Here is a 23,087-nt window from a genome sequence, read left to right as displayed (position 1 = left end):
AGCATCCGACCATGTGACGTTACATAGTCAAGCGGCTTGATTTGAGACAGGGGAACATATATAAGGAGATTAAAAAAAAACACTTGATGGATTTTTATCATTATAGGATGGTTGTGTACAGGCACTGCCAACACACATTTCCATACAATCAGCTTGTAAAAGTGCATGTACCATTATATGACCCCTTTAAAAACGTCTCGGTTACGTCTGTAACCTTAGTTCCCTGAATAGGGAACGAGATGCTGCGTCACCGCTCTGGGAACGCCTCTGCGTGATTGTGTCACTAAGCACCTATGTAATCAGTCCAATAGAGAGACGGAACGTCATAGGCAGGTGACGTCATAGACCCAAAAACTATAAAGCCTGCCAGCAAACACACGCCCCCAGCTTCTGTAAAGAGCCTGAAACAAGACACTAGATGGCATGCGGGGAGTATGGCCAGGTGACGCAGCGTCTACTTCCCAATTCAGGGAACTAAGGTAACAGACGTAACCGAGACGTTCCCGTTCATGGGAACTCGAGCTGCGCCACCGCTCTGATAATGAGAATACCCACGTCCCCATACGAGACGGGTGCCCGTCTGTAGAATTGTCTAAGGGGCGAGCACCCGAGCCCCAGGAGTAGAGTTCATGTCAAGTTCATAGAACCTGAGAAAAGTGTGAGGTGAAGACCATCCTGCCGCATCACATACATCTTGCAGGGAGGCCCCTGCCAGAAGAGCCTGAGAGGCCACCATACTCCGGGTTGAGTGGGCTCACACAGTAAAAGGAGAAGGCTGTCCGACCACCACATAAGCAAGTGAGATGGCTTCGACCACCCACTGGCTGATCCTCTGCTTTGACTAGTAGATATAGAAACAGCCAGTAGAAAAATGGTTTTGAGAGTCAGAAACCTCTCAGAAACTGTCTCCAGAGGCACCACAGCCAACATTTCTAGACAATTTATATGCCATAAACGTTGGCCCTCCTGCAACAGGCCCTGGGCCGAGCGACCACTCATGGTTGCCCCCCAGCTCGTCAGGGAGGCATCTGTGTTCAGAGACGCACGCTGACATGGTGCCCCCAGGGATGGAACTTGGGCCAGAAACCAAGGGTCCTTCCACATAACCAAAGCGCGGAGACACCGCCACGTGACAATTGATTACACGAAAGGGGTTTCGTCTTGGGGAAAATCTTTTAGTCCTGAGCCACCACTGTAACATTCTCATGTGCAACAGGCTGCAAGGAATCACGTTGGCTGCTGCTGCCATTCGACCTAACAGTCTTTGAAACTGTTTTACAGTGAGGGACTGGTCAAACTTCGCCCTTTGACTGATGAGAGGATCAACCCAATGCGAGGCTTTGATAGATGGACCCGCATAGAGACCGAATCCCAAATCACCCCTAAATACATGATCCTCTGAACTGGCGAGAACCCGCTCTTCTTGGAGTTGAGCCTCAGTCCCAACCTCCTCATGTGAGCGAGAACAACATATCAATGCTGAGCCACCACGTGAGCTGAATGAGTGAGAATCAAGCAGTTGTCGATGTAATTGAGGATCCGAATCCCCTGCATACACAAAGGCACTAAATCCGCGTCCACACACTTTGTGAACTTGTGGTGATGAAAGAGCTAGACCAAATGGAAGTATCTGATATTGGTACGCTTATCCCCCGAATGCGAACCTCAGGTACTTCATGTGCTGCGGAAGGCTGGAGATATAGAAGTATGCATATTTTAGATCTATGGTCACAAACCAGTCCTCGGACCTGATCTGCGACACAATCTGTTTAAGTGTGTGAATCCTGATCCACCCTCACAGTCCTGACCACACCGGCATCAGGACTTTTTCGACGCAGCCTTCTTAGAGATAATGACTGTCCTCAGATCAGTCCTACACCTTGAAGGCTGCGCCTGAGAGCACCGCCCCACCCTTTCTGCAGGGGTGTGCGGGTGGCGATGCTCTGTTTTTGCTGTACTCGATGGGAGGAGCTTGCACTCGGCATCTGCTGCTCTTTCACAGCAGCAGATGAGGCCTGGGGTTTATGGGGAAGGAACTGCTTTAGGGTCGCTGCCTGCTTTTTTGCCTCCTGGAACCTGTCATTAACGCTAGTGACAGTGTCACCAAACAGGCCCTCAGGAGACAGTGGCGCATCAAGCAGAAAGGTCTTATCCTTCTCCTTGATCTCAGTCAGGTTTACCCACAGATATCTCTCCATGGCCACCAGGGCTGCCATAGAACGGCCTATACATCTGGCCGTTTCCTTGGTGGCACGGAGAGCTAAATCTGCCAAGGATCGGAGCTCATGCACTACATCAGCCCCGATCTCATCACTTTTCCCCAGGTCCTTCAGCAGGTCAGCCTGGTATGCCTGCATAATAGCCATAGTATGCAGACATGCGGCGGCCTCACCTGCTGCCGAGTATGCTTTACCCACTAAAGAAGATGTAGCTTTTAGGGGTTTAGTGGGTAAAGCAGGAGCTTTAATGGTCGATGCCAAATGGGGAGAGAGATGGCTCGCGTCTCTTTTACCCTCTGCATCGAACCATAACCATGTCTTTTCAACCCTGCGATGTTACTATAAACTGCTGTGTGGGGGTTAAAAACTCGTACAGATATGGGCCTTTCCACGATCTCGACACCTCCATGTGGAGATCCATGAAAAATGGCAAGCTCCGCTGTGGAGGCTGAGTAGAACAGGCTGGCAGAAGGCGTTCATTAAGCCTGCTTTTTACTGAGGCACGCTCCTGCTGTTCATTCGGCCAATCAATTTAATTTTGCCACAGCCCTTCTCAATACCTCCACAAGCTCCTCACTAGCAGGGTTTGAAGAGGTGAGTCTTCAACCCCTGCGTCGATACTGCAGATATCAACCTCCTCGGAGGAAGATAACTGCAGCACCACGGCCACACCCCGGGCGGGAAAAACCGCAGAGCAGGCTCCCGAACCCGGAGAACCAGCTATGGATCTGACGGGTGAAAGTTGAGAAAGGGCGGGGCAGAGCCTCACACTGCACACAGCGGCCACCCTCAAGTGCTGACTGCACGTGTTGCTCACTCAAACAAACAACGTACATCGAGTGTTTCCCCACTTGTAAGGAAGTGCTAGCAGGGAGGAAAACACCTTCTGAACGATTGTTTGCTCGCCATAATCTCTCTGTCAGTATGTGTGTGGTTTTCTGTGAGAGAAAATCTGAACTCAGTCCCCATATGAAAAAAACCTATATGGTTCATATATGCGACCATATATGTTCCTTACTTAAATCAGTCAGAATTATCTTATATGTTTAACGTAAATCCCATATATGTCATACACAAAATCAGACCGTTTATGGCCCATTTCATACTAAAAAACACACAGAAAACTTTTGGGTCATGTATGAATCCTGCAAAAATCTTATATGAGTTTTACATGTAAACTGTATGCAATGGTATATGGTATTAGTAGAAAATACATGATATTCATATACAAATCATATAAAGTTCTTATACTGAATCATATGCTAGTCATATAGGATTTATTTATATTTTGTGTCATTTGTTTATATGGTTTTTATACAGATTTCATATTTTTTTAATAGGGAAATGGTGTGTTAGCTCAAGTTTATATAATATACATATAAACTACATATAATAATCATACATGATTTCAGTCAATATTACATCTCTGCATATACTAACCATATATGATTTCAGTCAATGACATACACAAATTTGTGATGGAAACACTTTTATTTCAACACAAAATAAAATAATCAAATTATACTCCACATGAGTAATTTACAATTCCAACTTGATAGCAAACTGAACTTTGCTCAGGAAAAAAACAAAACCCAAAAAACAACAACAAAATACACTGAACACAGTGTCATGGCCATCAATCAAAGATAATGAACAGATTAGTTCACCCCAAAATGAAAATTGACTGATAGTTTACTCACCCCCATCTCATCCAAGATGTTCATGTCTTTATTTCTTCAGTGGAAAAGAAATTACGTTTCTTGAAGAAAACATTCCAGGATTGTTCATCATATAATGCTTTTCAGTTGCAACCAAAATGTTGAAGGTCCAGATCAACGCCGTTTCAAAGGGCTTCATAGCCTCTGTGTGATCCCGGATGAGGAACAGGGTTTTATCTAGTCAAACGATCTGTCATTTAAAAAAATGAATATACTTTTCAACCTTAATTGTTCAACTTGCTCAGCTCTGCGAGGTGCCAAGGATGACGTAATCACGTGGAAATGGTCACATAGACGTAGGCAGAAGTCCCGCCCTCGTGTTTACAGAGCGCTCATGTGAAGACTAATACAAACGCCCTTTAGCAAAAACACTCAATTTTCAACTTCAAAATCATCCAGTATCGTTGTTTTATATTATTTTTTTTGGCTAGAGGGCATTTGTATTAGTCTTCACATGAGTGCTTTGTAAACACGGAGGTGGAACTGCATTGATTTGGACCTTCAGTATTTTGGTTGCAACTAAAAACCATTATATGATGAAAAATCCTGGAATATTTTGTTCAAAAAACTGAATTTCTTTTCGACTGAAGAAAGAAAGACATGAACATCTTGGATGACATGGGGGTGAGTAAATTATCAGGACATTTTAAAAAATCTTTTAATGAAGGCCTTCTGAAGAGAAGCTATGCATTTTTTATTAAAAAAATATCCATATTTTTGACTTTAGACTAAAATATCTATCTTCTGGCAGTCAACCGTGCGGGTCTACTTACACCAAAAGAGTGACCTCTGACCTGAAGCATGATGTATTGATGAATGCGGTTATGCAGAGAATAGAGGAAAACAAAACACTGGTCACGAATTTGAATTTAAAGAGGATTCGATAAAAGAGAAGCGCTTGATTTTGTTGCCCAGAGAGACGTTGAAGCTTACGCTACCCCTACATCGCATCACTCAGGTCACTCTCTGGTCGCAAGTCGTCTGCCATGAGCTGGTTATTTTAGTCAATAAGGTTATAAATATGGATATCTATATCAGTATCTATATCAATTACTATATTAACTTATTTCACATAGTAATTATAGTACACATATTAAAGCTTTATTTGTTGTGTTCTGAAAATAAATGAACGTCTCATGGGTTTGGAACGACATGAGGGTCATTTTAACAACATACATTTTTGGGTGAACTAAACGTTAAAAATTGACAAAGTTTAATAAATACTGTAAAAATGTATTGCTCATTGTTAGTTCATGTTAGTTAATACATTACAATAAAGTCTCATTTGTTAACATTAGTTCAAGTCTTACAACTCACATTACATAAACTTCTTCAACACTTCCCGTTCAGAACTGAACCAGTCCTCATGGGATGAAACAGTCTGCGGCTGAACCTGTTCTTCTTGCGTGGTCTTCAAATGTTTTCATGAAGATCTTTCTGTGGAAGAAAAAGAAAATCTTCTTGACCACCCCATACATGAATATTAGAAACACGTTTCATTATAATGTTTTTTACAGTATAACAATATATTCTTATACAGTTACTTACTTTCTATTACAAAATTGTAATATTGTACATAATTTAGATTCATATATGTTGCAGTTACATGAATGCAAATTATAGAAGTTTATATTTTAGCTATATTTTAACTACATTACAGCAATTTGCAAACTCAAGTTCACTAAAACATTAACTCTTTTAAAGTGAATTGGCACAAAATAGACTATTAATGATGACAAAAGGAACATACCGGTAAACAAATCACATTACATTTATTCTAACCTTTGCGTTTTGTCAGTGTCACACAGCTTTCACTGTGTCACACAATCGTTGTATAACGTTATCTATGCAAACCATGAGCTTTAGGGTTTAACTTAGTTACCAAATTACATAGTTACAACTAGAATAGTTGTGTTTTACATTTGATCATTTAGCAGACGCTTTTATTCAAAGGGACTAACAAATGATGAGACCAATCATATAGTTTAATAACTTTAATACAAATATAAGCATTTTTCACTTGTTTTTGCACATTAAATACTTGTAATTTATTTTTTGCATGTGCGCGCAGCATAATTAGGCTTAACGTTACCTGTACGTTACCTAACACTAAGGCTGTGGCACCGACATGATAACAGAAACGAACAATTTACAAATCTTTTAGCAAATCTTGCCATTAAATAAGTTAACATTTGCATTGAGAACGACATGACAAACACAAATCTTACCTGGAGCTCGACACTTCGCGGTCCCGCTGGGAGGCAATCATATCACGGGGACAACAAGAACCCGCGATTGATTTCCGCCTGGCCGCGGCGCGTTGACGCATGCGCAGTTTGCGATGACAGAACTAAGGCTATTTTTGTTACAGAAATCTTCATCGTCTAAGCCTAACGCTTAGAGTGAGTGTTTAATTATTATTTTTTTTAATATTGTTGATATTGCTGTTAACAAATAGTTTGTATGGGTAGAACATTACGAAACAAATATATGGGAATATACTGCAATTATATGCAAAATAGCCTATATTAAAGGAAATATAAAGGAATAAAGGAAACTAAAGCCTTTTTTAATATAGCTACTGCAATGTATGCATATTGACTTTATTTATAAAATATGGCTATATTTTAACACATACAATATTTAGTAATTAAGATATAAATAGTATTACATGTAATATCCATTAAGTTGTATCCTTTATTGTGTAGCCTTACTGTATATTGAATTTCCCATATTAATGTGAATGCATGTACACACATAAACACTTTTACAGAATGAGTTACAACAAATTTCTACTTCCCATCATGCTTTACTTCTGATTTAAAGGAGGTTAAATGTTAAAATTAATTGTTATTTCATGTGTTTTGCTCAATTTAAAAAAACTGTAAAACTGTTACTTTTATTAACAATAATGTTGGTGCACTTTTCAGCAGTTACAGCTCTTTGCTTAATATGTAGGAACATGCCAGTGTGCTTGACTTGTGTTATTGTTAACTGTATGTGTGTGTGTATATATATATATATATATATATATATATATATATATATATATATATATATATATATATATATATATATATATATATATATATATATATATATATAACCCTTTGTAATTGTTAACATTTTCATAAGTAACTGTAATATAATAGCACTTTCTCAGTAACGGACTACAGTTCCTTTTATTTTGTAATATATATTATTTTGTTCAATATATTTTTGGGTATATCATCACATGCACATCAAATAAAATGACATACATTATGATATATAAGTAAATATATTGTCACATAATTTTCTAATTGAAAGCAGCAATTCCTCATGTATTAATTAATATTGTAATATATTTATCCTGTATATTTTTAATATGCAGTTAAATAATTTAATATATTTATCATTCACATATATAAGGAAATATTTTCTCACTGATTTGCAGGGGTTGTATTTAACACAATCCAGCATATATTTTTTTTACAGTGTAGGACATATATGACTGAAAATACATGAATATTGTACAATTTGTATATGTGGTTTTTGCAGCATATATGATCCTTATAGTTTTCTGTTGGAACATATAAGAATCACATATGTTTTTAGCAAGACTTTTCCATATGGGTCTGAACTCAGACACAACACAAAGACAGTTTGGACAATGAAACATAGAGCGCTTGATGAAGGCAACAGAAGCTGGGGGCGTGTGTTTGCCGGCAGGCTTTATAGTTTCCGGGTCCATGACATCACCCGCCTATGACGTTGCGTCTCTCTATTGGACTGATTACATACGTGCTTCACGACGCAATCACGCAGAGGCGTTCCCAGAGCAGTAATGCAGTTCGAGTTCCCATGAACGGGAACTAAAGAAAAGATGAGAGTCGGCTGTTTTTGAATAGCCTGTTGTAAGTTTCTAATTTAAAATGGTTGTGATTTTAGGCTATAACCTATGTTTAAATGATTTGCCACTTGTGTGAGCTAAATCTAAAGTATTAAGCTATTATATTAATTAATGACAAATAAAATGTTGTTTAAATGTAGTACGTTAAAACCTGATGTCTATAAAAGAGTAAACAAAGAGAATTGCAATTCCGACAAGCCATGTTCAGTAACAACTTTTGGATTTTAAATAAAAAATAATGAATAAATGCGGTGTTTGTGGTATGCAATAGCAGATCAGTTGCGCACTGCAAACGCAGCTTATGTAAAAGCACAACAGGGCGTGCGGCTCCTGCACTGCATATGCACCGCATACACACCGCAACACGTACTGCATACGCACTGCAGACGGAGTATGTGTGAAACGGGTGTGAGCGGGCGGAGGTGCCCCAGCATGCAGCCCGACTCTGGAGCCTGACAGGCCGTCAGGGATAGCTGGCTTGAGCCACCAATGGGAGTCTTCCAGAGAGCGCCAGTAGTAAAACATGCCTTGATTCGATGGAAATCCAGAATGATAGGCCACCGTAGATAGGCCAGTATAGATTCTAGGAGGGGTGGCGGCGATTTTGAATGTCAATTGATGCCGCGAACAAGCAAGTTGCTCACGGAGTCCCGGATCTTCAACAGGGTCAGGCGATCATAAATCAGCAGCGTTGACATATTTTGAATTACAAATAATATAGACAACAATAAACTCAGCAGAGATGGACGGCAAGCCATAAACAGCGGCACAGTCTTTTATGATACAATCTTACAGTATCATAAAAAAATGGTGGCATTGTCGGCAGCATGTGCCCACCAAAGAGTGCAAGTTGCCTTGTGTGCTTATGTTATAATTAGGGCCGGGACTCCATTAAAAAATTAATCTAATTAATTAGAGGCTTTATAATTAATTAATCGAAATTAATCGCATTTTATTTGCATATAAATATATGACCTGGAACAATGAGAAGTAATTTTTCACATGGATTTTAGTATACCATTGAATAATGACTGAATACATAAACTTAATCAACAAAATATTGTTTATTTATTTCAGTCCAGCAGACCAGTGCAATGTTTGCCATTAAGTGTAGCAAAATCATATTTGTGATATTTGAGGCTCGATGTGCTGCGGTGATACACAAATTCCTTGTTGTATAGCTTGCACACAACCATGCTCTTGTCGACGGTTCCATCCTTTCGTTTTTTTTAAAACAAAATTTCCCATCCACGGGGCCAAGCAAAGTGGTCTCATCAGCTTCTTTGTTCATGTACGTCGAAACTCATTTATTGAAAAACGTTCCGCGGTGCAAAAATAAGTGTGGTTAAAATTATGTTTTTTTTTTTGTTTTGTTTTTTGCGAAATTAATTAAAGTCCCGTAGTTAATTAATCTTAATTAACACGTTAAAGTCCCGGCCCTAGTTATAATTATAGTAGGTAGTCCAAGGTAACTCTACTAAATTTGGCAACCCTCTAACATGATTTGTTTGTTTTTGTTTATATGCATGTATGTTTGACTCATTAGACCAGAGGTCTTCAACATTGCTCCCGGGGACCCACTGGCCTGCAGAGTTTAGCTCTAACCCAAATCAAAGAAAGCTGAAGCTAATCAAGCTCTTCGGGATCACATGTTGAAAATACACAGGCAGGTGTGCTGAAGCAGGTTGGAAATAAACTTTGCTGGACAGTGGGAAGCAGTAGGAGCAGTGTTGTAGGCCTCTGCATTAGACAAGTCATTTTGACTATTATCTAATATCAGAGCAGTCTCTTTCCAACCACAAGAGAGATGAATACACGGCAACATTTCTGTGGGCACTTGTAAAATGTAAAAATGTATATCTTTTAATTATTAAGGATATAAGGATAAGGATGAAGTTGCTGAAATTATCCTATATTTCGGTGTTCCAGGAACTAGATTTATTACCATCATATTTCTACTTTATCACAGGTACTTAATCCAAGTTTCCCAGTGGACTGTTCAAGCAGTGAAAACAGAAAATGAGCCAAGGGAACAGTGGAGGTCCCTAAAGTTGGGAACGTATCCAAAGACAAGACCACTCTTAATCAGTCTGAAGCTTATTAAATCACACGCTACTGGACAGATCTGGTCATAATTGGTCACTTATGACAATAGTTGGTGAGACACCAAGTGATAGTGAACCGAAATTAATTGGTCTGACTGATTCTAGTAAATAAACTCTACATAAGACGACCCATGTTTGTTCATGTCTCCCTGTTTAATGAGAAGGTTTTTAATAATTAAAAGAAATGATTATAACAGGATGTGCTACATAGAACAGTAAGTACTCAGTGTTTTGATCATTAGCACTTTTACTGACAAGAATGTCCTGTCCTTGTTCTGGTCCCAGGACATCCCCTCAAAATTATTTGCAACCACTCCGTTTGAAACCAAAGTTATAATGAAATGAATTTCATGAAAAACAATTATTTAAAACAACAACAAAAAAACACAGTAATAAATAATGGCAAGTCATTGTCCTAACACGGTATCTGGGGAGGGGAGCAGGGAATATTTAAGAGAAGTAGTAAGTCCTAAATCAGAATAGGGGGAGTGGTTGAAATGAGCCAGATACAATAATACGATTTAAAAAGCTTTTGCACATGATGTTATAGAGTTTACCTTCATTTTACAGACATGAGAAACAAAAATAGAAAGATATTTGTTGATCTAAAGTTTAGCATGCTTTATTAAATCTCTAAGCTTCCTTTGATGCTGGTCTGAGCTTAAAATGCAAGCCATATTTGAAGGTTAAAGGACACTGTTTGTGCTTAAATGTAAATATAGTTGTTGTTTATATTGTCAGATGCCTCAGTAAAGATGTTTTCTGTGTATTAACTGTAACTGTTAACTGTTTTCATGTCTTCAAAGGAAACTTTGATCCAAGGAATGGATGACAAAACATTCAACTTCTCTCATAAGGAACTCTACTTGATTGGATTCACGGATCTGCAAGAGTATCGGCCATACCTTTTCATTCCTTTTCTCATTATCTTTGCATTCACGTTGTTTGCAAACTCAGTTATAATGCTGGTGATTGTAAAAGAAAGCAAGTTACATGCACCCATGTACATTCTGATCGGGTTTATTGCAGCTCTTGGGTTTATACAGCCAATAATTCTTGTTCCAAGAATGATAATCAGTTTTCTGTTTGGCAGAAATATGATTTACAAAGATGAGTGTCTTGTTCAAACGTTTTGTCTGCATATGGCAGCTTTTTTCCAGTCAACCATTTTAGCTTTGATGGCAGTTGACAGATTTTTTGCCATTGTTTTCCCCTTACAGTACCATGACTATGTAAACTTTAAAACATCATTAATACTCAGTTTGTTATTTTTTTTCCGTAACTTGCTTTGTGTTGTTTCGATGGTCAGCCTGATTGGGCCTCTCCATTTCTGTAAATCAAATGTAATTTATCATTGTGTTTGTGAGCACACATCAGTTGTCAATGCAGCCTGTGGTGATGTGAGTAAGAACCACATGGCTGGAACAATCGCTTTCATCTTAGTATCGTGTGACTGCGCATTTGTAATCTGCTCTTACATTGTTATTTTTGTCATTATATTTCGCTCTCCTTCTGATGAGTCACGCCAAAAAGCCATCTTGACATGTAGCACACATTTAATGGCCATAGCGGTGGCATTTTTCTGTGTTGTTGTTGCATTTGTTGGTTATAGGGTGCCTACCATACCTAGAGATATCCGCGTGTTAAGCACATTGTCATATCATCTTATTCCAAACTGCTTTAACCCAGTAATCTATGGAATAAGAACAAAGGAAATCAGAGTACAGGTTGTTAAATATTTATCTTATAATAAGGTTGAATCATATTAACACTATCTCTATCATTTTGTGCTTTCAGCCGTGTTTAGCTATAACCTGACCCTTTACCATATCCATACAGAAGAAGAAGTTGTTGTTTTTTTCAGCTATTTATGGAAACCCTATGGCCTGCTTTGGCTCTGTGTTGGCGTGATTAATCAATCTTCAAGCAAAAGTAACTGCACAAATATTTGAATTCTACTGATCCCAATCTGAATTCTGATGTATGATGTAACTTGAATCATAATGACACTGTGTTCGTTTATTGGACAGAGGAGAAATGGCCCCTGGACTGAGCCTGGTTTCTCCCAAGGTTTTTTCTCCACGCTGTCACTGATGGAGTTTGGGATCCTTGCCACTGTCTCTTCTGACTTGCTTAGCTAAAGCCGCTTAATTTTCAACAATATCATTGATCTAACAGTACTGGCACTGTTGTATGATAAATTAACAAAGCTGGACGATGACATTATTGTTTGCAGAACTGCTTTATAGATGAAATTAACTAATTTAATAATCAATTAACTGAATCTAGACTGAACTGAATTCAGGTTAACCACAGTGTAAATGCATAATTATCACTGTAAATATGCTTTGAAACACTCTGTATTGTATAAAGTCCTATATAAATGAAGGTGACTTGACTTGAAACATTTGCTGTATAATGATAATAAACATCACATTTTAAATATCAATTAAATGCTTAAGTCTTTTGCAATCGAGTATAAATGCACTTTAACCTGTTAAGATGAATCCCAACTTTTGAAAAAATCCTAAGAAATGCATACTCAGACTAAAACAAATACAGTTTGTGAATCATTTGCACTAAAAGCATAATTATGGTCTCATTTGAAAGCAGACACTTGGCAGTTTACTGTAAAGTCAAAATTATAATATTTTTTATAATCAAAAATAGCTATAATAAGCTTCAAAGTTTTGTAAAGTTATTAGAAATATATTTGTATGAAATATCTTCATGAAAATAAAATTGAAGTTGGCCTTTGAGGATTCTAGAAATGCACTACAGCTAAAGCCACAAGTCTGACCATGTTATATTTCAGATCTGAAGATGATAAGTCTAAAACTCTGAATTTTATTAAATGTTTTACAAGATCGTTTCATGTGATTTTATATATATATATATATATATATATATATATATATATATATATATATATATATATATATATACACACCTTTATACCCCAAAGCAACATGACATGAGTTAGTTAGCTCTAATGTTGCCATAGGGTTTATATAATGGTAATTTAGGTTAAGGGTTCGTTTATTGGACAGAGGAGAGGTTTGTGTCTGTCTTGAGGTTTGTGTCTGTCTTGTTTCAAGAGATGCTTCTTTCTTTCTTTCTTTCTTTCTTTCTTTCTTTCTTTCTTTATTTCTTTCTTTCTTTCTTTCTTTCTTTCTTTCTCTCTTCTTTCTCTTCTTTCGTGTGCCACCTTCAGTGTTTTGCAAGATGTATTTCATTAATTTTACTTGTATACCTGTTTGTATACCTGTTTACTTGTGAATACATTCACTTTAAACATGTTGCAGTCTCCATCTTCAGATATTTATAAGGAATGATAATCATAACAGGCAAAGTTCGATATACTATCAACAAGATATGTGGATAATTTGCTGCTTATAACTAGGTCTAGTTATTATAAAGATGGAGACAAAGCAGGTCAGCTGTTGGTTCTCTAGCTGCAGCAGGAATTCATTTCTCACCTTAATCCCTAGATTAAAAAACCTTCAGGGATAACAACAGATCCCATATTAATTAACTATCATTTTAAAGATTACTATACTTCCCTTTATGAATCTGAACAAACCACCAACCTCTCGACTTTTTTGTACCCTCAATATCCCTGCAGTTGATTCAAATTTGGTTGATCAGCTGGAAGTACCCATCACGTAAATAAAGAAAAATTGGCATAACTTAAAATTGTAAGGCAACTTGCTGCAGATCATTTTTGAGCAGGGGGGGGGGGGGGGGGGTGAAAAACTCAGTTTCAGTCAATCTCATGTCAATCTTGAGTACCTATAGAGTAGTATTGCATCCTTCATATCTCCGAAAAGTCTTTAGTTTTATTATATTTATAAAAGAAATATAGGCTGTACTGAGTCTTTCCGGAAAAAAACGAGCGCCTGGAGGCGTATCGTGTGGGCGGAGCTAAAGAATGACGAGCGCGCAAAGCAGTGACGTCCTCAAGCGTGGAGAAACCCATGGCTATCGATCTCAGCTAATACATATATGATCCAGAATCAAATCTGAGGCTGAAATAAATTGAACAGGAGAAACAGCAACAGCAGGACGTCTGTCTCTGTGGTATGTAGGGCTGTGTTGAAAAAATCGATTAACCGATTCTGAATCGATTTTCATATTAATGTCTAAAGATCGATCCGTAACTCAGAGGATCGATTTAATAATAGGCATTTTCCCTGTGAATTTTAATTGGCCGTGTCACTGAATTCACGCGTGCGCACGAGGGGGGAAGGACATTAAAACTCGAACATGGCAGCTTTGAAAATTCCAGAAACGCTAAAAGCTGCGATCTGGCACCATTTCAGATTTAGAAGCACTAAAGAGAACGAGCTTGACAAAAGCAAAGCAATTTGCAAAGCCTGCCAAATGGAGGTGAAGTATTGTGGAAATACTACTAATCTCAGGAACCACATGACTTGACATCATCAAGGCGATCTGGCACCATTTCAGATTTAGAAGCACTAAAGAGAACGAGCTTGACAAAAGCAAAGCAATTTGCAAAGCCTGCCAAATGGAGGTGAAGTATTGTGGAAATACTACTAATCTCAGGAACCACATGACTTGACATCATCAAGACATCATATCCAAGCCCGCCACCGGACCGCAACAGATGACACTGAAACAAACTCTACAACTACCAACTAATTCTGCACGCTCTGTCAAAATAACTGAGGCGATTGCGGGCTTAATTTGCAAAGATATGCGCCCGTATTCTGTTGTTGAGAATGTGGGATTCAGGCGGCTAATGAAGGTAATGGAACCAAATTATGTCATTGTCTCTTGCAAACGTCTGTCTGAAGAAGTGATCCCCAACATGTACCAGACAGTAAAAGATGGTGTAATGTGTAAGCTTAAGACCGCAGAGAGGGTGGGCATTACGAGTGACACCTGGACATCCGTAGCTACGGAATCTTACATGAGTGTGACCGCACACTACATAGACAAGCTCTTGAACCTTGTGTCTTACGTGCTCCAGACAACCGAAGTTCAAACAGACCATCGCTCTGTCAGTCTAGCTGTAATGTTAACCAAAGCTATGGAGGAGTGGGGGCTGCTGAGTAAAGACCCAGCCATAGTCACCGACAACGCGGCGAATATGATCCGTGCGGTTGAGATTACGGGGCTAACCCACGTCGGCTGCTTCACGCACATAATCAACCTGGCCTCACAAGCCGGTCTCAAACTGCCGAATGTTGCACGCCTTGTTGGGAGAGTAAGGCACATCGCAAAGTTCTTTCATCGCAGTACAACGGCCACCCGTATCCTCAAAGAAAAGCAGAAGCTACTGCAGCTGAATGCACACAAGCTCAAAATTGATGTGGTGACTCTTTGGAACAGTGCACTAGAAATGCTTGAGCGCTTTTTAGAGCAGCAACCCGTGATCTCTGCCGCTCTGCTCTCACCTGATGTGCGGAGAAATGAAAAGGATCTTTGCAGTCTGAAGGAAGAGGACATAACAGATGCAGAAGATGTGGTCAAAGCTCTAAAGCCAATGAAGACAGCCACTCAAGTGATGTCAGAGGAAAAGTGCCCAACTCTCTCAGTGATAGCACCTCTGCATGCTCTGCTGCTGAAAGAGATGACCAGTCTCCCAGAAGACTCCAGAGTTGTTAAGGACATGAAGGATGAGATCAAGAAAAACTTATGCACAAGGTAGGCCTGTGTGTGTGTGTGTGTGTGTGTGTGTGTGTGTGTGTGTGTGTGTGTGTGTGTGTGTGTGTGTGTGTGTGTGTGTGTGTGTGTGTGTGTGTGTGTGAGAGAGAGAGAGAGTGTGTGTGTGAGAGAGAGTGTGTGTGTGAGAGTGAGAGGTGAGACTATTTTACTATATATATATATATCTCTCTCACTCACTCACACACAAATAAATATATATCCGGTATATAAGGAAACTTCATTATATATATATATATGGTAACTTCATTAAAGACATTATTGTGCTCCTCAAGGGGGATAAATTGATCAAGATGTGAAATTTAAATTCCAGGTATGTAAACCAGAAGGACATGCTGTACGTAGCTTCAGCTATTGATCCACGTTTCAAAGCTCTGCCATTCCTGAATGAGGAGGAGCGAGACAGGACTTTGACATGAGCGAGACATGACCTTTTCCAGACACCAGACTGAAGCAGTGTGTGGGATGGAGGAAGATGCATATAATGTAAGTTATCATTTTAAAAAGAAACTCAGTGGAAAAAGTCCACTCTCTCTTTCACTCACACACACCTCCATAAAATACAAATTCTCTCTCTCTCTTCTTACACAGCAAGATGCTGCTGCTGATGAAGTTGATGGAGTGGAGGAAGAGGTGGAACCCCAACCTCCAGCACCCAAGCAATTCAAGCAATCCAGTGCTTTGGAGTCTCTCCTTGGGGAAGCCTACAGACCACAACAGGAAGTAGGACCACAGAAAACTAAAGTGGCAGAGGCAGAAGACGAGATCAAAAGGTACAGGGCAAGGAGACCTGCGGGACTGCAGGACAATCCTCTCATCTGGTGGTGGGAGAATGAAAAGGAGTATCCTCTTTTGGCTCGGATGGCAAAGCGATATCTCTGTGTCCCAGGAACCAGCATCACATCTGAGAGGGTTTTTTCGACTGCAGGTGATATCATAACTGCCAAAAGAAGTTGCCTTACCCCCGGGCATGTCAATGAGCTACTGTTCCTGCAGAAGAATCTTTCCATTCCTGAGTGATGGCAGTTCACACTATTTATTTGTATCTACTATTTTAGTTTAAAATGGCCAGTTTACACAAATACACTTTAAAGGCAATTTAATGTCTTATACCTGGAGTACTTGAAGGTTTTACACAAAATTGTGACACAGTTGTGTTTTCTAAAGGTTTTGTAAGTGCAAATTGTATTTACATTCTGTGTAATGTTGTCTGTTTACTGTGAAGCCAGTAACCAAATGTGTTCTAAATGTTGATCATTAAAATAAAAAATCAAGGTGCATTTGCATCTTAATGTCAATTCTTAATGTCATTTTTAATAATACATCAGGTTCGCGTCTAAATAATTGGTCTACTGCTGCTGATATACCTCTGCGTCCTCTGTCGTCTACACCAGTAGTTTACACCAGCAAGTTTGTGAAAGCAGTTGTATCAAAACTCTGGAAGGGGGATTGCTCTTTACAACCTTTAATACTCCATTAATTTGCTATTGAATGTCTAGAATAATAGTATCAATATGTTGCATAACTACAGTCCTGTAATTCAGGTAACAGCTGGAAAAAAATGCTTTCTTCAAAAACACTTATCTAAATTGCGAAGATCGGATCGGATCGAATCGGATCGAATCGAATAATGATAATCGACTCAAGATCTTGAGAATCGGAATCGAATTGATTCTTGAAATTTGAATCGAAACCCAGCCCTAGTGGTATGTACTGTATTTAGTGACCTGTCAACATTTGCGCTTGTTTACTCGCAGTTTATGAGGACATGATTCGGTTTATGGACTATTGTATGCGACTAAATCTTAGCAGTAGCAAGCAAAACGGTTTTGCACGTCAGACTAGTGTAACGTTATACATAGAACGGCAATGGAGTAACGTTAGCGCATTTGATTGACGAAGCACGCGATCGTGCCGTTTACTGATGTTTACTCACGCGACGATAGCCAACAGCAGAGACATTCAAAGCAGTTTTACTCAGTTACTCAGTTTTACTTTTGTTCAGCTGATTTAGGTTTTTTTTTTTTTTGGGGGGGGGGGGGGGGTTGTATTTATTTCATCATCATGGTGATTAGTGTTTTTTTAGTTGGGAAGTTTGATGGCTTTTTAATGTTACTGTTTATAACTGTGTATACTGCTGAATAAGAATGTAATAATTGTGTAGTTGTTTAATTCACTGATTTTATGAACGAGTTTAATATGGGCAATATACTATTAACTTTGTTTGATTGTGATTCTAGAAAAGATCCAGCACGGTTTTTAATCAGAAAAGCTAAATAAGTTTAAAACCAATTGTAAATTAACCACTTTGCCCTCCTGTGAGATTTACTCCCACAGACATCAAGAATCAGCTCATGAATCTCTGCTTCTTGCTGCAATGCATGCTGGGAGCCAGGAATGAGTTTTGCATGATGCACCCAGAATGCATTGTTAACTTGTTGGAACTTTTATGCTTGTTAACTTGCAAATTGAATTTACAATTAATACTAGGTATAGTCCAACAATTGTTGAACTAACTTCTTTTCACTGGTTAAGCCATCTTTTTTGCATTTAATTGTCCACTTAACTAAAACATAATCCTTAGCCTACATTTTTGTGAGTTGGATATTTACAGTGAATTTGCCAAATATATTTACTCTAGGCAAAGTGGCAAATGTCCCAGGCCAGATGGGTACCCGATATAATTTTATTTAAAAAAAAAAAAAAAAAAAAAAAAAAAAAAAATATATATATATATTTTTTTTTTTTTTTTTTTTTTTTTTTTTTTACAAATTGCCCCATACATTTTAAATTAAATTATTGAAGTTATCAAAAGTCCCTCAAACACTTAATATTTGATCTCCCTGATCCTGAAAGAGATAAAGATCATCTGGACTGCACTTCATATCGCCCTGTTAGTTTACTAATGTTAATTTCAATCTTTTGTCAAAATTATTGCTTGTGCATTTGGAATATATATTGCCATCAGTTATATTTTAAGACAAGTTTTAGACATTTTTTTTTTTTTTTTTAATATTAGGCAATTATGTAATGTTGTCATCTAATCCCATAAGCTGCCATATCATACTGAGAAGGCATTTTACTGGTTAGAATACTTTCTATTAAAGAAATTTGGTTTTGGTGAAAATCATATTTCATGGGTAAAGGTGCTGTATTCTGCTCCCCAGCAGGGCTGGACTGGGGCTAAAATTCGGCTCTGGCATACCCAGCTCATCCGGCCCACGAGTTCCCCGTGAATGTTTTTGCTGGGGTTGGGGCCTTAAATTGGCGTATATAAATAAAACTAGGACAAGGACAAATAATGATAGATATTATCGAATTTGCTGCAAATGCAGATAAACTTAATATTGCTTTTTTTGTCACACAGAAATGCCCTTGGCAGTAAAGCACTGATGATTTTGAGCTAGGATGCAGTAAAGTAAATTTACTTCTTTTAAATGATGTCATCATTTACTCACTCTCATGTCGTTCCAAGCCTGTATGACTTCCGTGAAACACAAAATAAGATGTTTTGAAGACTGTTGGCAACCAAGCCATTTTGGTTAAGCTACCATTTGAATATTGTATGAACAAAAAAACAGACTCAAATTATTTTATTTTATGCTACACAGTAATAAATTAATTTAGGTTTGGAATGACATTAGGGTGAGTAAGTGATCACATTTTTGAGTTGAACAATCATATTTTTCAAAAGTTAACACATCATTTAAGTAAGACACTGATATCTATCTTTCATCAGGCTATTAAATTTCATTAAATCTATTTTAAAAAGTTGAGAAAACTTTTGATCAGGGGATCCAGACTTTAAAACTGTTTTAGAGATTATATGTTTAACTGTAGGCCAGTTTCATTTAAATGTGAGATCATGGTAGTCACAGGGTAAAAAACATAGACTGTAAAAACCTTGCTCCTCATTATATTTCTAAAACTATATAAAACATATATGATAAACTATTATATTTGTAAGTAAAAAAAATGTAAACACCTGTAGAAAATACGAAAACAGCCTCTATAAAAGTGATTTCTATTCTGCAATATTAATTTAAGTAATATAGCAACATTTTAAATAAATGTTTCTTCCAAAAAAACATATTTCTTTGCTGTTAGCTGCAATGTAAATTGTGGTTAAAGTGAAACGTTTGTGCGTATTGCCATTTTCCACTTTACCTCGTCATGAACACATGCTCGCGGCTGTTTTCAGCTGATTCAACACAGAACCTGTTATACTCCCATATCATACGATTGTATAAAACTAAATTCGGAATCAAAGTGCCGTATAGAGCAGCATTTAAACGCAGTGTATGTTCGCCAGCGGCTGCGCTGTGCGGATATTCGCCTTTTGCAGTTCCATGCGCTCAAATTGGCCTACTAATAAATAAATAGAAAAATAGCGCCTAATATGGAGGGGAGGTCTCTGTCGCTTCGGCTTGTCAATTCAGAAGACAAACCAATGGGCCGCTATCGCTGCATGTTGTCAGTGGTACAAAAAAAAAAAAAATTTACAAAACACTACCGGCCCCAAAGTGCGTCGGCCCACCGGGCAAATGCCCGGTATGCCTGATTACCAGTCTAGCCCTGCTCCCCAGGCCACAGTTAGAACTAATAATAATCACTCAGAATACTTCAGTCTTTAACGTTCCACCCACCAAGGATGCCCTCTAAGCTCACTTCATTAATTTAATACCATTGAGCCTCTTTCCACTTAAAAACCTGAATAACTAGATTAGGTATTGAGCAGAAGGTCTCATTTTATGCAGATGATCTTCTTTATAGCTCAGATTTGTCTGAGAACTGTACAAAGAGTACTTCAACTCACCAGCAGGAGAAGTTGCTTGGCAGTATGACAATGTGAACCATGTCCTGGAGAACAGATAAAATCAAACTGTAAATTTGTGCGACATATATTGAAAACAGTGTTTCCCTGTGAACGCCTCTGCGTGATTGCGTCGTGAGGCACGTATGTCATCAGTCCAATAGGAAGACGGAACATAGGCAGGTCATAGGCAGGTGACGTCACAGACCTGGAAACTATAAAGCACACCGGCAAACATATACCGTTAGCTTCTGTTGTCTTCAACAAGCACTCTGTGTCATTTGTCTGTCCTAAATATCTGTTTGTGTCTGAGTTCAGACCCCTGTTTCACAAGTTTGCACTCACACTGATATTTAGAGGAAGGAGATTATAGCGAGCGAGCGATCGTACAGAGAGTGTATTCCTGTCCTCGCTAAATCACGGACGGGGATACACACTCTGGGCCCTATTTTAACGATCTGAAACGCAAGTGTCAAAGCGCGAAGCGCAAGTAACTTTGTGGGCGGGTCTCGGCGCTGTTGCTATTTTCCCAGCGGGATAAAGTCTAAAGTAGCTTCATTTTTCATAGGTGCATGTGGTTTGGGCGTAACGTGAATAAACCAATCAGAACATCATCCAACATTCCCTTTAAAAGCAGGTGCGCAAGTTCCGTTATGGATTGCTATTATTATGGCGCCCAGGCTATTATATACCAGGCGCACGCCAGGAGCGGTTCACAGCCGATGAGACTGATGTTCTTGTAAGAGCAGTGAAAGACAGAGAAGTTGTGTTGTATGGGGATGGGAGAAACCCACCCAAAATAGCGTCGGTTAAACAGTTTTTTCAGTTTTTCAGTCGATTTTATTTCCTGGTTCTTGACGGACAAACCAATTTGTCAGATGTCCTTATATACATATATGTCTTGCCACTATTGGGCAAACACGTCTGATCCTTAATTACTACAATTAGCCTGAATAATTTGTAAGCTAGATTTATGCCTATTTTTTCACATCTTCGTGGCACACCACAATGATTTCCGTCATCTCGTGTTAATATTTTTTTAGTGTAACAATTTATGATTTGCAAAAATAACTGTTGCATCTGTGTAGATTACATGAGCAAAGTGTATGCGCGTTGTGCACGCTATACGTTATGGTCAAGCATGCGCCCTTAAAATAGCATAATGAACAACGCGCAACGTGCCACTGACTTTAGACTAGGTTTTTTCTGGTCAGTGGTGCAATTGTTTAATGGAACAGCAAAATAGCACCAGGGATTGTTTGCGCCGGAACACGTCTCCTTTTTTGCGCTGAACCGCCCAGGGAGCGCAAGTTCATTCACTAGTTTAGCGACGTGCTTCTGTGGAGGGAAAAGGGTTACCTATACAGAGAACACAAGCTAATATATTGAACTAGAGGTGTGATCAAATGATGTACAGGGAACATGCTATGATATAATGTCAATCACTGTTTAATGTAAATGCTCTAACGTTAATACCTTCAAAATTCAGTTCATGTTGCGAGGAACTCCATAACCTTCCACAGCTTCTTGTTTTTTGCAGCCTGTCCACTATGGCAATCATCCTCATGCTTTTTTCCTTGTGTATGTATCGCATAAGCATAATCACTTCTGTTTAACCACCTCCACTACAGCACACAAACGATGGTGATATTTGGAGACCGCCTTTCTCTTCTGCTGGACTCCGCGGAAGAATAAGAGCTTTTCTGAGGTTCTGAAGCTCTGCATGCGTGTTTTATTTTTTTGTTTTTTTCACAGGGGGACGGACCCTTGGCAACAAGCAGACTGAGGGACGGCTCACAACAATCTGGTGGTAGAGGTCATGTTTCAGCAGTTTCTGATTGCCCCACCCTACTTGGGCACAGTCCTCGACAGTGTCACAGAAAAGGCCACCTTGCAAAATGGGAGCATTCTGAAGATACACTTCGTAGATATCTCGCACTTCCACCCTTATGGACCACCGACATGGACAGTTCTGCCTTGCATGTGATGGCCTCCTGCAAGTCTGCCAGGCCAAAGCATTCATAATGCATAAAAACAAGAGGAGCCAGTGGACCTATTATAGCAGGTTTATTATTAATCTGCTGGATCACTCTCTGATAGCTGTTGCCCATCTACCCCCTCTATGCCAATGAGAATATGCAAGTATGAGCAGCTGTGCTGTTAAAGGACAACTCTGGAGAATTTTTAAGTTTATCTTGATCGTTATATCTTTGTGAGTACAGTCTATAGATAAAAAACGGAACCGGATTGGTGCTTGCAACACGGAGATATTACAGTTAATGCTGTAATTACATGTTATATTACATGTTTTACATGTACATGAGATATTACATGTTTTGCTGAGATACCTGATGAACTCACGAGCCGCTGATACTGAGCACGAGAGAGTAACTGAACGGAGTAAGGGACCTGTTCATGTTGGACAGACATTTTAATTGCATTTTGTGTCTGATAAGAGGTACAAAGACACCCGTTACGTCCAATGCTGCCGTTTTAGCTGAGGGGGGCTCTGGGCATTAACTGTAATAACTCCGTGTTGCAAGCACCAATCCGGTTGTTGTTTTTTTCTATAGACTGTACTCACAAAGATATAACGATCAAGATAAACTTAAAAATTCGCCGGAGTTGTCCTTTAACAGCACAGCTGCTCAT

The 23,087-nt window shown here is 38.9% G+C and overlaps 2 protein-coding genes across 2 annotated transcripts; both read left to right on the top strand.

The window, feature by feature from the left end:
* Positions 1 to 10,758: 10,758 nt before the first annotated feature.
* Positions 10,759 to 11,703, top strand: or55d1 (odorant receptor, family 55, subfamily D, member 1). Its single transcript, XM_067451570.1, has one exon. The coding sequence runs from the start codon at positions 10,759 to 10,761 to the stop codon at positions 11,701 to 11,703; it is 945 nt and encodes a 314-aa protein (XP_067307671.1).
* A 4,324-nt stretch (positions 11,704 to 16,027) lies between these two features.
* Positions 16,028 to 16,642, top strand: LOC137084459 (E3 SUMO-protein ligase ZBED1-like). Its single transcript, XM_067450729.1, has 2 exons — positions 16,028 to 16,108; positions 16,214 to 16,642. The coding sequence occupies exons 1-2, from the start codon at positions 16,049 to 16,051 to the stop codon at positions 16,640 to 16,642; spliced, it is 489 nt and encodes a 162-aa protein (XP_067306830.1). The 5' UTR covers positions 16,028 to 16,048.
* Positions 16,643 to 23,087: the final 6,445 nt, after the last annotated feature.

This window comes from Pseudorasbora parva, chromosome 8, assembly GCF_024679245.1.
Source record: "Pseudorasbora parva isolate DD20220531a chromosome 8, ASM2467924v1, whole genome shotgun sequence".
NCBI classification, from domain to species: domain Eukaryota; kingdom Metazoa; phylum Chordata; class Actinopteri; order Cypriniformes; family Gobionidae; genus Pseudorasbora; species Pseudorasbora parva.
Note: the sequence above shows the minus strand (reverse complement) of the source record. Positions and strands in the feature narration are given on the sequence as shown.